General features: G+C 38.9%; 1 protein-coding gene across 1 annotated transcript; it reads left to right on the forward strand.

Moving 5' to 3' along the window:
- Positions 1 to 369: 369 nt before the first annotated feature.
- Positions 370 to 3,800, forward strand: SLITRK1 (SLIT and NTRK like family member 1). The gene has a single exon (XM_026705378.2). It carries the CDS (start codon positions 543 to 545, stop codon positions 2,616 to 2,618), a length of 2,076 nt encoding a protein of 691 aa, XP_026561163.1. The 5' UTR covers positions 370 to 542; the 3' UTR covers positions 2,619 to 3,800.
- Positions 3,801 to 17,880: the final 14,080 nt, after the last annotated feature.

Raw genomic sequence — 17,880 nt, forward strand, 5'->3', positions numbered from 1 at the left:
CTTTGCTTTGCTGGGGGTGGGGGTGGGTTGCTTTTTTGGGGGTGGGTGGGGGAGAGGAGGAAGGAAGGGGAAGCCACCGAAAGGGAAGTTGATGAAGCGGGAGGGGGATCCAACTTTTCTCCTTCTTTTTTTTTTTTTTCTTCCTGCTTCTCCCCGTGTGTATCTGGAGACTTTGTGGATATGATCGCTGACTGGAGTCCGGGCTGTTGCAGTGTTTGCGGGGGGACAGAGAGCTGAGAGAGAGAGAGAGAGAGAGCCTCTCAACCTCTCCCCCCTTACTGCATTCCTCTTGAGCCAAGACAACTGTGGGTGGTTTTTTTTTTTTTTAATTTTCTATTTTTCCTTTTTGATTCCCCCCACCAAATCTCTCCTCCCCCCCCCTCATTTTTGACGATGGTTCGGACATTCCGTGCCTGGAAAGGAACTTGACTGTGCTCCAGCTTGAGAAGAAGTTTCCCCTTCCCCCCACCCTTTTTTTTTTTTTTTGCCTTGTAGTTTTCCTCTGTGTGTTTCAGCTCGGGAATGACTCGCTGGGTGTAAAAATGCTGCTTTGGATTCTCTTGCTGGAGACGTCTCTTTGTTTGGCTGCCGGGAATGTAACGGGGGACGTTTGCAAAGAGAAGATCTGCTCGTGCCCCGAGATCGAAGGCGACTTGCACGTCGACTGCGAGAAGAAGGGCTTCACCAGCCTGCAACGTTTCTCGGCCCCCACTTCCCAGTTCTACCATTTGTTCCTGCACGGCAATTCCCTCACGCGCCTTTTCCCCAATGAGTTCGCCAACTTTTACAATGCAGTCAGCTTGCACATGGAAAACAACGGCTTGCACGAAATTGTGCCGGGAGCTTTCCTGGGGCTGCAGTTGGTGAAGAGGTTGCACATCAACAACAACAAGCTGAAATCTTTTCGCAAGCAGACTTTCTTGGGGCTGGACGATCTGGAATATCTCCAGGCTGATTTTAATTTATTGAGGGATATTGACCAAGGAGCCTTCCGGGACTTAAACAAGCTGGAGGTGCTGATTTTAAATGACAATCTGATCAGCATCTTACCTGCCAATGTGTTCCAGTATGTGCCGATTACCCATTTGGATCTACGAGGTAACCGCCTGAAAACCTTGCCTTACGAGGATGTTTTGGAACAGATCCCAGGCATTGCTGAGATCCTGCTGGAGGACAACCCTTGGGACTGTACCTGTGATCTATTCTCCTTGAAAGAATGGCTGGAGAACATCCCCAAGAATGCTTTGATCGGCCGGGTGATCTGTGAAGCTCCCACACGTTTGCAAGGGAAGGATTTAAACGAGACAACTGAACAGGAGTTGTGCAGGAAAACCCGGGTAGATTCCAGCCTGGCAGCTCCCCCTGCAGAAGAGGAGACTTGTGACCCTGGCCCCATTCCCACTCCTTTTAAGATCCATGGCAAGGAAGATTCTGCCACGGCAGGTTCTGCCCCTCATGGTGGTACCAAGATCCCTGTCAATTGGCAAATCAAATCCAGACCTACAGTGGCCAGCTCAATCCATACCATGAAAGGCAAGTCTTCCAGTAACACTCCCTGCCCTGCCACCTGCACTTGCCACCAGATTCCTGGAGGGTTCAAGGTAAACTGCAATGACGGCAACATCAGCAGCCTGGTGGACCTGAAGCCTAAGCCATCCAATGTCCATGAACTCTTCCTGAGGGGCAACAAGATTCACACCATTCGCAAGTCCCATTTTGTGGATTATCAGAAACTCAACCTATTGGACTTGGGCAACAACAACATTGCCACTATGGACAACAATACTTTCAAAAACTTGCTGGAGCTGGTGTGGCTCTACATGGACAATAATTATTTAGACATACTGTCTCGAGAGAAGTTCAATGGTTTGCAAAACCTAGAGTACCTAAATATGGAATTTAACGTCATCCAACTCATCCAGCCAGGGACCTTTAATGCCATGCCTAAGCTGAGAGTACTAATTTTGAATAACAACCTTCTGAGGTCCCTCCCAGTTGATGTTTTTGCTGGAGTCTCTCTGTCTAAGCTCAGCATCCACAACAATTACTTCCTTTATCTGCCGGTGGCAGGAGTGCTGGATCAGCTCACCTCCATTACCCAAATAGATCTGCATGACAACCCATGGGACTGCAAATGTCCAATTGTCCCTTTCAAACAGTGGGTCGAGATGCTGAGGCCAAAGGTGATGATGAGTGACTTAAGGTGTGAGACTCCAGAAGAGTTCTTTAAAGAGGACTTTGAATCTCTCTCCAATGAGGCCATTTGCCCTCAACTCAAAGTCATGCCCACTTTGACTTCCACCCATAAGAATAGCACCGGCCTGGCAGAGACTGGGACTCACTCTAATTCCTACTTGGAGACTAGTAGGGTCTCCATCTCAGTGCTGGTGCCTGGCCTTTTGTTGGTGTTTGTCACCTCTGCCTTCACCGTGGTTGGCATGCTTGTCTTCATCCTGAGAAACCGGAAGCGCTCCAAAAGGAGGGATGCCAACTCTTCTGCCTCGGAGATCAACTCTTTACAGACAGTGTGTGACTCCTCCTACTGGCACAATGGACCTTACAGTACAGACGGAGCCCATAGAGTGTATGACTGCGGCTCTCACTCCCTATCAGACTGAGACGACAAGATTTAAAGTTAAAAAATTAAATAAAATAAAACATATAACATCGTGTATGGGCAATCAGTTCAACTTCAGCAGCTAGCAACCTCAACTTCCCTTCGATGGTTCAGAGCTTTCTTTTCCCGATCTGTGCATCGCCCTGTCTTGTCCGCTGATGTGAATTGGACCACAGGAAGGGAATGGGGCTTAGCCCACTTAAAGCTACCTTCTGGTGAAAAACACCTACTTGCTCACCAAACCTGGGCCAGCACGTTGAGTGGAGGCCTGCCTTTTTATTATTATTATTATTATTATTTTCATTTTTTTTTAATTATTATGATTTGCCTAGCCTCAACCTGAGGTTGTGTAAAACTCTACACTGTATAACCAGTGGGAAAGAAATAAAAGTTCCAATCGAAAGGCCCAAGATTGGCTTCCTATTGCAGCAAGATAAAAGGGTGTGAATACACTCTCCTGCAGGTGGATTCCTAACCGATTGTGGATTTATTGGCCCTTTATGTGTGATGGGGAAGCAGAAGCTCTTGCTTGTGCCATTCCTCCCCCACTGTGAATAAGGCAGGAGAGTCCAGTTGCACGAAGGCATGAATGTAATTGTAAATAAATAACTCTGATCTAGAACAAACCAATCCAAGTTGCTGCATGGTTCGCATGGATACAAAACCACCCAGGGATGCTTCGGCCCCAAAAAGGAAGCAGCGTCCAGTTCACCTCGTCCCTCCCTCTTCCCTGATAAGTTCCATCATATCAAAACTTTCTATATACAGATACAGTATAATAAGAATAAAAGAAAAAGGTGCCATTTCGCCATTATTTTTTGTGTGATTGCTAGGAGGTAGAGATCATCTGTTTACTGTGAAAAGAAAAAGAAAAACAAAAAGCAAGGAAAAATGTAAAGGTTTTTTATTTAAGACATGTTTGCATGGTTTAAACTCTCCTGGGTTTAGGTTTTGCATTTTGGGATGGTGGTGGGGGGGGAGGAATTTACTTTCATGGGGAATGTTTTTTCCTCTTCTCTTTGGGGAGGGAGGAGGGGATGAATTTGTTTCTGGTTATTTTCCAGCTTCTTTTGGAAACTGACATCTCCAGAATCCCTTTCCCTCTGAATGTAAAGCAAGTATCCTTGGGGCTTGTTTTTTTTTTTTTTTGTCCCCTCTGTTGATCAATATGTGTTTTTTTTTTTTTTTAAAAAAATCCATTCCTTGGATTTTGTCTCGTTTTGGCTTTGGTTGTTTTTTTTTAAATTTAAAAAAAACAGAACCAAACAAAACCAAACAAAACCAAAAGCCTGGAGCAGTTAAGCATGAGTAGTGAATGCCACTTGAATGCTTAAGCTGAGGAGATGAATGAAAGAAGGTTTTTGTTCTCTTGTAAATCAGACTCTGAAAAAATATATATAAATATATATATATATATATATATATATAAAATACTATCTGGAGAAAAATATGAGCTGAAGTTAAAAACAAAAAAAAAAAAGAAGAAGAAGCAAGCAAGACTTACTAATTCTATTCAAGGATTTTATAATGGCATATTTTTTCAGTATTAAAGTGAAAATGTTTTCAAGCCTTGGGTCATTCATTTTAATGCCCCCCACTCACCCCCAACCTCATGTCACTTTTTTAAACTGCCGCCATGGGATTGTTTCATTTTAATTTAGGTTGAGAGCGATGATGGCGAAGTCTCTTATTTCTGTTCCTTGTGATCTTAGAACCCCGTGTATACCTCAGAAGTCAATTGCTACTCCTTTCTTTGCTTGTCCTGCAAATGCAGCACTGAAATCCTTTATTAATTCTGGGGGGAAAAAAAATGCCTTTGGTGCCAAGGCTGCCGTGATTGCACACTGCAGATAAACCAGGGAACGGGATGGGAATGTGATTTAATCGACTGGGTCTTAGATGCCTCTGATTAATAGGGGGAAATCTGACTTCGCTGGGCAGCAATTCTTTTAAGCTTGATGACTGACAAGTGAGAATACTGATGGTGATTTAGTTTCAGTGTCTCTGAAAGAGAGGGAGAAGGAGGAGAAAGAGAGAGGGAGGGAGGGAGGAGAGAGAGAGAGAGAGAGAAAACCTCTCATTCAAAAAACAAAAAACAAAAACTAATTAGTAATGGAATTTCCTAACCTCTCTCTCCCTCTTCCCTCTGAATTCTCTTGCTCCTGTCATCCGACTTCAGTACTATCTCTGTTGATTTTCCTCTCACAGTAGGCTGGCCCTTAACTAAAAGATACATGCGGAGGCAGAGAGCACCCCGCAAATCAATGGCAGCTTCTGAAGGCAAAATCCCAGAGGAGAAATGAAGGATTTCAGTCACGTTGCTTCTGGCTTTCTGCAGGCAGGCAAAAAAAAAAAAAACCTTTTAAAAGAGGAAAAGACTGAAATGGGCTAACTAAGCTCAACTTCAGATTACCGATTGGGGTGGCGGAGGAGGGGAGAGGAGGGGAGGGGAGAGGAGGAGCCTGGGTAACTTAAATCAAATAAATACATATAAGGAGGATGGGGTGTCTCCTTTTTCAGCTCTAGGTGTTTTAGGAGGAGAAAGAGAGGAAGGAAAGGAAGGAATGACCTAATAAAGTACCCGAAACCAGTTGGTTAACATTAAGAAAGGGAGGGGGAAGGAAGCTGTAACATGAAAGGACCTTTGTGGAGATAGGAAATGCTTATGTGAGTCAAGCACTGAGGAGATTTTTTAAACCTTGTCTCACTGTTTCATTCTTTTGGTATAACGTGATGATGATGATGATGATGATGATGATGATGATATAACTCCCTGCTTCTCTGAACAAGCTTTAGTTATTTAGAAAGACCCTTTTTCTTTAACTTCCCTGATCTTGTTTCAATTTTTTTTATCTCCCCCAGTCAGAACATTATGGGAATAAAGTGAAGAAGGGAGAAAGAACAGTTAGCCCAAACTGTTTTCAATTTCAAAAGAAAATTGTGCTCAATCAAACAATCAATCAATTTTCAGGACCATCTAAGTACAAGCAGTTTTATTCATAAGCAGCTTATAAATGTACAGTTGGTTAAATCTGCAAAGAACTGACAGAAAGAATCCAAATACAGAGTTGTAGTTCGTTCATGCTGCTTTATGAACACAGCGCCTATCTGAAATTTAACAAAATGTTAATTGATTACATTTACAGATTACAATAGTAGTTGATATATTTTTTTCTTTAAAAAAATTCAAATGAATTTAATTTTATTTGGATATTTTCGTTTCTTTAGTGGAAAAATATAGACTGATTTATTGTTGTCAAAGCGTTGTATATTTTTAAGTAAAAAAAGTAAATTAAATCACTTTTATGAAGCAGGAAGTACAGTTCTCAGAATTTATACATCCTCAAATTGTTCTTCAAAGTTCTTTTACTTTTTAGAAGGGAACTTCGCTTTAACTGAAGCAGAATTAATGGCTCAGTAGCATGCAAAACAATATAAATATTTTAGGTTTCTATCCTGTAAGAATCTTTGCATATCTGCTTGGTATATTCATGGATTTTTATACATCATAGAAAGAAATAGATACTTGCAAGGGATAATAGCAGTGAATGACTAATGTGGAGAGATATTTCAATTTATCTCAGTCATATCTATTATTAAACTACATAAATGTTTTATTCATCCTGACAAAGTATAACTGCTTCCATAATATTTATGCAACTGGAAGCATAAATGCTTTCACTGTTGTGGTTTTATGTATGTAGCTATCAATACACATGCATCCTTTTCTGTGTTTCAAATATTATGAAACGCTGTGAGCTATAAAAGTGTGTGTTGGTGAAGGATGCTGTCTCCAGTTGAATCAGCTTTCAATCCATCAAATGTAAAAGGGGATTTCAGTAATACCAGGTATGATAGTTAGAGGAAAAGAAATATGGCTTATTTCTGTATGTATGGCTTGAGACAGATCATTTGCTAGAAGGCCAGGATAAATCATAAGTTGCTTTCTTGCTATAAGGTCTATATGCTTGAATATATATGAGCACCTTACATGGTCATTTATTCAAAAGGTGAATGGATTTTATTGTCAACTAAAAAGATACTCCTTTGGTCTTTTTAGCTGCCAGAAAAAGGGAGTGCGGGTAAACAAGGCATTCTCGAAATGCCTAGATAATCACCGCAGCAGCCCAAAGTTGTCAGAGCATAAGAAGGTTATTTGGAGAGCATGATGGATGACTCTTGGAGACTGATATGTCCCATTGTAGAAGTCACATCAAGGGAGTGGGGGAAAGATCAGGACAAGGGGGAAATGTATGATGTGATTTAGTATTGGCTGCATCCAGCCATGTGCCAACATGGCAATTTCTAATAAACCAATTTATTTTTTCTGAGAGGCGGCTAGAGACTTTTGGAATGAATGGGGGTGGATTTGTTGAAGCCCTGATATTTATATGATAGAATAGGGAAATGAATTAGGTGCTGCCTTTTTAGAAACTGCATGCTATTAATTTTAAGGCAAGTTCACATCTTTTCTGAAAGCAATTCTTAGTTATGGGTTGAAGCCATATGATGGGAAGTAGTAAAGGTATAACTGAAGGCGGAGGCAGAGATAAGACATGGAATATAGTGAACTGCCAGAGCAGCAGCTGTAATATCAATGTTTTATATAGTCCTCGTATATACCGTCTTAGATTTACAACAGTTAGTTTAGTTTCCCACTCAAAGTTACAAGGGCACTGAAAAAAGTGACACGACTGTTTTTCACACTTTATGACTGTTGTGGTATCCCCATGATCATGTGATCAAAATTCAGGTGCTTGTCAACTGATTTATTGTTATGATGGTTGCAGTGTCCTTGGATCATGTGATCACCTTTTGCCACCTTCTGACAAGCAAAGTCAATGGGGAAGCCAGATTCATGTAACAACTGTGTTATTCGCTTAACTACTTAACTGTGTCAAGAAAAGGCCATAAAATAGGACAAAATTCACTTAACAATTGTCTTGCTGTTTTGGGCTCAATTGTGGCCATAAGACTAGAACCACCTGTATTCTGTTTAATATACAGGTAAATGTTTATTAAAATATTATTATTTGTATGTATGAGAGACAGAGTGAGTTAGTCAGCTTTGATCTAAAACTTATTTTCATCTCCTTTAAACAACCCCATAATTCCTTGCCGAGTGGAGTCTAAGCAACTGAATGAAGCAAGCAGAGTGTCTTAATGGCCAGATGCCCTTCCTGTCACCAATGGGGAGTTTTGTTCAGCAGATATATTCTCATTGTGCCCAGAGAGAAAAATATCTGCTTCTACCAGAGGTGGTATTCAGAAGGTTCTGACCAGTTCTGGAGAACTGGTAGTGGAAATTTTGAGTAGTTCGGAGAACCAGCAAATACCACCGCTGAGTGGAGATTTTACAGTATCCTCCCCCTGCCATGCACACCAAGCCACGCCCACAGAACCGGTAGTAAAAAAAAATGAATCCCACAACTGGCTTCTACCTAGGATCAAACTGAACAGCCTCCTAATTGTGAGGTGAGAACCTTTAGGCCACTGAACTACTTTTTGATCTAAAGCTTCTTTTGAAGTCCCCAAAAGAGCATTTCATCTCTTTAAAAGTGGGTCCAAATTGCCAGAGTTCAACCACCTCTGCAAAAATATCTCAGAACTCCTAACTAAACTAATCATCTAACTAATCATCTAACTAAACTAATAATCCCCAATCCCAACCCCAGATCCATGAATCAGCACCAGTCCATAGCATGCCAGAAACTGGGCCATGCAAACAAATGAAGTCCCATCTGTGGGATTCAGGCAGCACACAAAACCATGCCCCTTCTGGTCTGTGGGGAAAAAAAGCTCTCCATGGAATGGTCCCTGGTGCCCATAAGGTCGGGGAGGGTCATAGATCTAAATGCTAAGTGTACCTTGACCCAAACAATGCTTACAAAGCTGTTTCCACCTTTTAACTTCCAGAAAACCCTGATTAATTTTAGAGAATTCTTCTTTCTTCCCCGTTATTTCTAAATGAAGGTTAAATAATAAGTTAAATATATTAAATAAGTTCATAGCTTATTAACACATATTAAATAAGTTCATAGCTTATTAAATAATAAACCCTAATAAGTTAAATATAGTGTTCAGTTACAATATATATCCTCTTTTCTGAGACAATACTATTTTTTTCTTGTTGTTCTTTTTACGAATCTTGTCTAGGATCCTCACTGTTTTCAAAGATTTTGCTTAATTTATTTGACCCAAGCTTGGATCATGTAGCTACTTCCTAATATAAGCAGTGAAATGGTGAGAGAGCTTCCCACTTGTTTCAGATTGCAGTGACAACTAGAATACCAGTATATCGTATTTATATCTAGCCACAGGGAAAGCCTAGCTGAGATTATGTTTGGATACAATTTCACCTCTAACTCTACTAATATTTTTAATTATCTTGGATTATAAATTTAGTGGCTAGTGTAAAACAAGTATTTCTAAGATAGCTTCAACCTTTAACAATGAATGAACGTTTACTACCTTATGCGCGGCCAGAATCTGAAATTAAGCAGTTAAAAATAAGTACTTAAGCAATTGGTTTGGTTGGCATATGTGGGCTTGATTGGGGTAGATTGTAGGGGTGATACCAAAATATAATTTTATCTTATTTTATTTATCTATGTTAAATTATTGTATTTTACTCCAATTTCATTTTAAATTGTATTTGACAGATTTTGGTAATAATTTGTGTCTGGAACGCTGCACTTTCATATGGCCCAAGGACTAATCAATGTCTGAATAGAGATACTTTGGTCTGATTGCAACGGAGGGATTTTCAGGTTCCAATTGTATCTCAAAATAGCAATAACAATAGCACTTAGACTTATATATCACTCCATAGTGCTTTACAGCATATTGCCCCCAACAATCTTGGTACTTCTTTTACTGACCTCAGAAGAATGGAAAACTCAATCTCGAGCTCATCAGCAAGGTCAGAAATGACCTTCTTTTATATCAATATTGATATTGTATTGATATGAGAGACAATAATATCAGCAATAGTGACATTAAGCTAACTGTTCTCATCTTGATTTGGGATCAGTTGCAAATCTAAGAGGCTGTTTCACATATTTTCCACCCCTCAAATTAAATTAAGTCAAATTTAAACGTTCTCTGTGTTCGTGTGCTTGAGTTTGTATGTCGATGAAGATTCTGTTATACAGGTAGAGTTGACTCATGGCAACTGGACAGGTTGTGTCTGAGGCCTCTATCTCTATTGAGGAAAGGATTTCCCACTTTAGTATAAATGGATTCTTTCCAGGGGTAGGCTTCAAAATTTCAGCTAATGGTTCTCCGGCCAGTTACTGAGTGGGCGTGGCCATGGTGGGTGTGGCCTAGTTGGCCTCCTGCACCATGGTGGGGCAGCCATTTTCACCTCCCCAGGCTCTGGAGGCTTTCCTTGAGCCTCTGAGAGGGTAAAAACAGCCTCCCCGTGAGCTCCAGCGGCCCTCCGCCTCATTTTTGGCCTTCCGGCAGGCACGTTTTTCACCCTTCCCAATCCTCCATGCAGGCCCTGCACTTACTTCACATCCAAAACAGGCCATGTGGAGACTCCTGGGAGGAGCAGGGCAGGAGGGGCGGGGCGGGGTGGGTGGGGCCAGCTAGGGATGGGATTTGGAAGTTCGCTGAACTGTGCAGAATCTTAGCTAGAGGATTGCCCGAACCTAGGTGAACCCATAGGAGCCCACCCCTGATTCTTTCACTCATCTCTGTGTTTACATGTATGTATGTATGTGTCACTATTAACCCATTCAAGCTCCATACCTATCAAAATTAATCTAATTTCTTTGGTCTTATATATTGGGATAGTTTTAGGATTTACTTAATGAAATGAAACTTTTTTCCAACAGTGATTGTTTCTATGTCTAAAGTTGCCTGATTGTGTTAATTCAGGGCCTGAATATATGGTATAGTAATATAGAACATAAAGCATAGAACATGGAATATGAGTGTTGGAAAGAACCTCAGAGTTCTAGTCCAATCCCCTGCTGGATCAGGAAACCCTATACCATTTCAGATAAATATTTGTCCAGTCTCTTTTTGAAAACCTCCAGTGATGGATTACCCACAACTTCTGAAGGCAAGCCATTCCATCGGTTAATAGCTCTCACCATTAGGAAATTTCTTCTTACTTCTAGGTTGCTTCTCTCCTTGGTTAGTTTCCAGCCATTGTTTCTTGTCTTGCTTTTTGGTGCTTTGGAAAATAGTTTGACTCCTGCATCTTTGTAGGAGCTCATCAAACATTGGAACAGTGCTATCATGTCAGCCCTAGTCCTTCTTTTTGTATAGTTTCCCATCTGTATAGCATTACCTATGAGAATGAATGAAAGCAAACCAGAGAGTTCAAAAGTTAAACAAATTAGTTATATGAACTGATCAATATAAAATGCTGCTGGATGATTATGATGTTATGCTGGTTCTGTCATTATGAAAGTCCAAGTCCACTTCAGCTTTTTGTTTTATTACATTGTTTTACTCCTTAAATTTACAAATCGGTATCAGTGCTGGTCTTGTGTGACTGCTATGTACAGCTGCAGATGTTTATGAACAGATGAAATAATCAGTGCCATTGTGGTATTAAGGAACATGTCTGAAGATACTTCAGTTTGCAATGTTTTGTTTGCATAGGTTCCCTGCTTGCTTATCTTTTCTTTATAATTATTATTATTGTATTAAAATGATGGGAAATCACCAATTTTCTCCTTCATTTTTTTTTTAAATGCCTCTGGGGACTCAATAGAGTTCTTCAGATTTTTTTAATAAAGCAAAATTGACAAGCAGCTGGAGCCTAGTGCTACACATTATATGGAAGTAAGCCCACCAGGTATGAAATTTTATGCTTTGCAGTTTTCAGTCATTTCAGTTTCAATGAAAAAAAAATATTTGTAGTGGATTTCTCTCGCATCATCCCCCCCTTTCATCCCCCCAAAAATTTTTCAGTGTGTTATAAAATATGCTGCAGAGCAGTTGTGTACATATACTCTGGTGATTTTTGCTCAAAGAGTGTTCTCTAGAGACACTAAAACAGTGCCTTAGACTGGCCTGTATTATGTATGCTTGAAATAGCTCATTGTTTCTCTTACCAAATGGATCAGATAAAAGTAAAAGAAGGTAGAGATTATTAAGAAAGCAGTGTTTCTTTCCAATATCCTGCAGATTACTGTAAATATTTTTGGTTGTCATATACCTGCCTTGTGAGCCTAAACTATATTCTATCTTAGAGAAAATACCTAAATGTGGACTTGGAAATACTGAAGGTAATAGTAATACAGCCAGCTTCTTTAGTTAAAGTGGGCTGAAGGGTGAATTTCATTGGTATTATAAATCTTCCCACATTATCTATCTATCTATCTATCTATCTATCTATCTATCTATCTATCTATCTATCTATCTATCTATCTATCTATCTATCATTATTAGATTCTGGACATTGTGAGAAAGCAATGAAATGTCAATTTCACAAACTGAAATAAAGAAAAGAAAGAATGGATAATTTATGTGGGATATTCTAAAATTACATAGCTTCTCAGTTTACTCTGATCACTGCATCAAATTCAAGAGTTCTGATAACCAAGAGTGATAAGAGGATGCTGTAGAAATCTTGAAAATAATTCTTATTAATATTCTATATTTTCAGAATTTATCTACCCTGCATTCATTTTTTACAGCTAAACCTTACAACAACATATGCTAAATAAACATCTGTTAATCAGTACTGAAAATGCCAGTTGCAATGGACAAATGTAGATACTCTTGAATGTATGTTGTATTTGTGTATATCTATGCTTCTTATAGCACCGAGGCCTATGTCTGAGACATGGACAGATTATATCAGAATTTATCCTGATTAATTTCATCCCTGATCAGTATTCTAGATACAGTTGTACCTGTTTGCATGCACTGTCACCTTCACTCTGTTTTCATCTTAAACTATTTAATGCAAAATCTTTTATGAACAGATAATTCTCCCTTTTCCTTTTATTGTTTGAATTATTTTGTGGAGGTGAGGAAATTCCATTTGGAATTGTTGGAGGTTGAAATGTTCTGACAGTATGAGTGAGCATTTTATAATCATAACAGAAAGGAGATTTATTTATAGGCAAGAAAATCAAACCCTAACACCTAGATTGCAGCTTCTTACTGGAAGGATTGTCCACTTATTCAATCTGTAGAAAGGGGAGGAGGACTAGAAAGAAGCTACCACCGAATAGTAATTTATTAGGTAGGCAGTGTGATAGACAAAAAAAGGACACATAAAACAAAATGTAGAGTGGAATGGAATACTTTATTGGCCAAATGTCATTATACTAATAAGGATATTGTCTCCAGTGCATAAGCTTTCAGTGTACATACAAACAACATGTGTATACAAAAAACAAGTGTACATACAAACAACAAGGTAATATAATCATAAGATACCAATATGAGAATGTAGTAAAAAATGAGAAGAATGATAGTAATACAGACATACTACATGGATAAATATTCTTAGACATAAGACAGTATTATGGTTATTAGGTGTTCAGCAGAGTGATGACATGAGCAGAAAAATTGTTCCTGGGTCTAGTTGTTTTGGCATGCAATGGCCTATAGCAGCATCCTGAGTGGAAGAGTTGAAACAGTTTATGTCCAAGATGGGAGGGAATCTGTAGATATTTCTTCAGCCTTCCTTCTGACCCGTGTAATATACAGGTTCTCAGTGAAAAGCAGGCTGGTTGCAATTGTTTTTTTCCTTCAGTCTGATCCATTGAAGTCTGTACCTGTCCTGTCTGGCTGTTGTACCAAACCAGACAGTCATAGAAGTTCAAATGACACTCAGTAATTGCTCTGTAGATCTGTCTCAGCAACTCCTTGGGCAGTCTGAACTTCTGAGTTGATCCAGGAAGAATATTCTTTGTTGTGTCTTTTTAATCATGGTTCCAATGTTAGGTGTCCATTTCAAATCCCGGGAGATTATAGAACCCAGAAACTTGAAGATCTCTACTGTTGATACTGTGTTATCTTATTTTCTAAGAGGTGGTAAAATAGGAGGGCTCCTCCTAAAATCTATTTTCATCTCTACAAACACTGAACTGTCTACTTACATCCTATTGCTCCCTTATAGTAACTATTCATTAGACATGGAAGAGCTACACCATTGGATTTGAAGTACCAACAGGAATACAGTATTAGATATTTGAAGGGTACTCACTCCTTTGTCAATATGATTTGCATAGCAGATACTAACCTATCTTTTGTCTGATATATACTATTTAGGATTCTTATTTGTTTTATATTTCTGGGAATGAGGAAAGAGTACCGTTGAGTTTTTTTTTAAGTTCTTTTTGTTTTTAGTTCTGAAGTGCTCCATTTGCATATACCAAAGTGAATTGCTGGACTGTTATTCTTTTTTTAAAAAAAAAACTTTAAATAGAGTAAGTTGTGCTGGAACTGGATTTTAAGATAATGGAGAGTTAATGAATACTAAACAAAATGCTTCCAGTTTTTCTAAATTATTCATAGCTATCCTTCCCTGACTGGGTGTTCAGATTGACTTGTGATGAGTTGTATATATTTGATACCAATTGTTCTCTCATGCTCTTTTGTTGCTATACTTCCTTCAATCCCCTTGTGCTCTGTGGAACTTCAAATTACTATAATACACACAGTGCATTTGATTTGACCTAGACAAAGTCAGAATCCAATTCAAGCTTGGTTCACTCTCTTTTTTCTCTGAATTTAAACCATAATTATTATTAATTATATCTAATTACCAAGGATTAATCTGCATTTGAAAATGGGTTGGCCCTCAACTTTTGTTTGATTGAATTGTAGAAGAGAAATTAGTTCATTTTTCTGTTACTTCCACATTGCTTTTCCTTCATCCTTGAGGTGTCTTTATATAATTCCCTTTCTCTTCTTGTCTCCTTTTCAATAAATTAGGCCTTTCCAATTTAAATACTGTTACATAAGGCAGCACTTATAGCCAGTTAGTAATACATATGTAAATACAGTATATACAAAATACGAGGGCTATCCACAAAATAGATTACATTTTCGTCTGTAGCAAGAAGGGGTGGAGCTAGCACGGCCATCTTTGGTCTGTGCATCCGCCGGTCTGCATCTAGTCATGCTAGTGGGAGGTTCATATCATTGCCCATTATTTCACAGCAAACACTTGAAATGTGTGCTGCAATTGAAAATCCCGCAAGATGTGAGGTGCGATCAGTGATAAGGTTTTTGTTTGCAAAAAACCATAAACCAATTGAAATTATTGTGAAACGTTGCAAAAACTTAGAAAAGCAATTCAGAACAAACATAGAGGAAAGTTAAGCTCAAAAATTTTGTTTTTGCATGACAATGCCCGACCACACATAGCAAATCGCACTCGAGAAGTCCTTCAAGTGGGAGATTTTTCCTCATCCGCCCTACTGACTGGCTCAAATCTCAGGTGGCTGAATTTTATGACAATGGAATTACAAAGCTTGTTCACCGCTATGATAAGTGCCTCAGTTTATTCGGTGAGTATTTAAATGTCACTTTCAAGTGTATATAATAATTTTTTTTCCCTACACTTTGTTTTTTTTTCTATCGCAAAACGTAATCTATTTTGTGGATAGCCCTCGTACTTAACATATATTAAGTATAGAGGTCCTTATGTCATTGGGAGGCCACTTGCTGCTGAGGATAAACTCCATGGAAAATCTGGGCTTTTTGGTGTGTAATATATGAAAAGTCTCAACAAGTCAGTGTCAAAGTTATCAAATTAATGTTTGCATAAAGTATGCTAAGGGTATTCATTATATGAAATGCACTATTTGTCATTGCTCCTAGTACAATTGAGTAAGCCAAAGAGAAATATTGAATATCAAAATGCTTCATTCGACCTACTCTAAGATTTTCAGCTGGATTCCTTTTTAGGGAGAAGGATGATTCTTCAAACCATGGAATTTATACAAGGAACAATGTTGAAATGATCCAAACCATATCGCTGGCAGATGGCTTGACCTAACCTATCCTGAATACCATGACTACAAGTCCTTTTCTCATGTTCCCACATGCTCAGCTATCTCCAATACTTTGAAGTGTTTAATGCAGAGACCTGTGTTGTTCTGAATTTAATTATATGCTGTGAAATTCTGGATTAAGAAACTATGCATTAATAACTATAGTCATCTTTACAGTTCAATCCAGGTTAAACAAAGTGGCTACATGCAGGTTCCTGTTTACACTAATCCATTACCAAGGTGCTTATCGGATTTAGTGCCTCAATTTTATTTTTATTTCTTAAAAATCTTTTAAAAACCTTCTAAACTATTCTTTTTAGGATAGGATTTGCAACCTCATGCTTATTTTCACACTTGAACATACACATAGAAGCAGGTAAATATTGCCCATCTTTGGCTTAGGCTTTTTCATAATGCAGTCAAATACCTTCTTGGAACTAAAATTTCATTGAGAATGAGATCATTTAGAATCCTCATGAGATATTATTTTGTCTGAAGTGTAAAATGGAGCAAGAAGTAAAATTAGTCTTCCCAGTGGTTTAAACCTCTGAGGATCAGGTTTACACATGGTTGTTTGATGATTAATAGATGTTTGTAAATAATTCAGAAAAGGGTTTCAACTTACCAGGAATGGCCAATGTCTTGGATAATGTATTCTGTAAAGGCCTGCTAACTCAGAAGACAGAATAACAGATTGCAAGTATGGAGAACTCTTCTGTTTTTGATATATGGAACGGTTTGACTCCTGTCAGAGAGGTCAGGTCTGTCTTTTCTTACGTAATTAGCAGACTAGACAGATCAATGGTCAGTCTTCAAATACAGCAAACTTCAATCAAGATACTGCTTAAGATGTTGTCCTTTTTGTTGATTCTTTTTGTGTTGCACTGCTTTAATTCTGGTTTTAATCAAAACACCACTTCTCTCATAGCTGTATTAAGAAAGTGTTTCCTTCCCTCAAATTTCCCACATGTGAAATATACGTGAAGAACTCTACAGACATGTAATTTTTCAGGTTTCAGCCAGGATTTGGATTTATGAAAATGTTCTGCCTCAGCAAGGTTTTTGCACCAAGAACACATAATCCAAAATGTTTTATTTCTATTTCTCCTGATATACTCTTTTGAAATCTTTTTGTACATATAAGGCAGACTATGCAGCCATGTGGAATAGAATGTCAGCATTTTGGATAAGGAGCAAGCAGTACATGAATCTGTAAAAGGAGGTAGGTAAAAGCATGAGGCTCTACCCAAGAAAGTTTTAATTAGAAAAGAGAAGAGAAGAAAATAAAAAAAAAATCACCAAGATATCCTGCTGATCCTTAGCGGAAGAATCTGACAAATGGATCTGACAAAATGGATCTGACAATAGCTAGTCATTTGTTTTTAGAATTGTACAATTAAACACACCTTAGTCAAAGACTAAGGTAGATCCCCAGAAATTAAATAGAGACTTGCTGGGAATTCTTATACAAAAAGAAGTACAGAAGTCAGAGCAGAATGTAAAACACCTATCAAAATGATTGTGGCATTAAATAGGAGGGCCTCCATTTTATAGAATAACCAGACAAAATCCTAAGTTTAAGAATAAGATAGATAGATGATAGATAGATAGATAGATAGATAGATAGATAGATAGATAGATAGATAGATAGATAGATAGATAGATAGATAGATATAGAAGAGAGTGGGGGAGGGAGAGTGACATAGAGGTAAAAATGTTCACCTCCCACTCAAAAGGTTGAGAGTTCAATCCTAGGCAGCTGCAGATGTTTCTCTATAGGGTTCAAAGATAAAATATCTGCTGCAAACTTCATGTAGACATCAAAAAGGGCATCTGATCAGTAAATGCTCAGCTCCAGTTAGTCACCCTGGGTCTACCCCAAATTAACACGACAAATCCTCTGACATGAACTCAAAATATTCCTTTATTAAGAATGCTGGCAGCCCTGGCAAAAAGTTTCTCTCACAGGCTAACAAGTTCGGCTGGCCAGAAGATGAATAATTATCTGTCACATCTATTCATCTCCACCCCCTGCCTTTTATCCCCAGAGCTAGGGTAGAGCTTCACTAGCAGTGGTGGCTCTACCTTCCTCAGGATCAACCCATGTCTTTTCACTGCCCCACCCTTCTCTACCTTCTGTGCAGCTGCATGTCAGGTACTGGACACAGCTCTTCTCCTCTTCTTCATCAAGCACCCCAGACTTGACTCTCCACCTATGGGCTGACGGAAGGCCCAGGCACTGCCTCTCTCTCTCTCTCTCTCTGCCAGCTCCATTCCCTCTTCCCT

Source organism: Pseudonaja textilis, chromosome 8 (genome assembly GCF_049901715.1).
Source record: "Pseudonaja textilis isolate UNSWEBS1 chromosome 8, rPseTex1.2, whole genome shotgun sequence".
Classification (NCBI taxonomy): domain Eukaryota; kingdom Metazoa; phylum Chordata; class Lepidosauria; order Squamata; family Elapidae; genus Pseudonaja; species Pseudonaja textilis.

Coding starts and splice junctions, on each gene's coding strand:
- SLITRK1 (XM_026705378.2), top strand. CDS start 543: ATGCTGCTTTGGATTCTCTTGCTGGAGACGTCTCTTTGTTTGGCTGCC.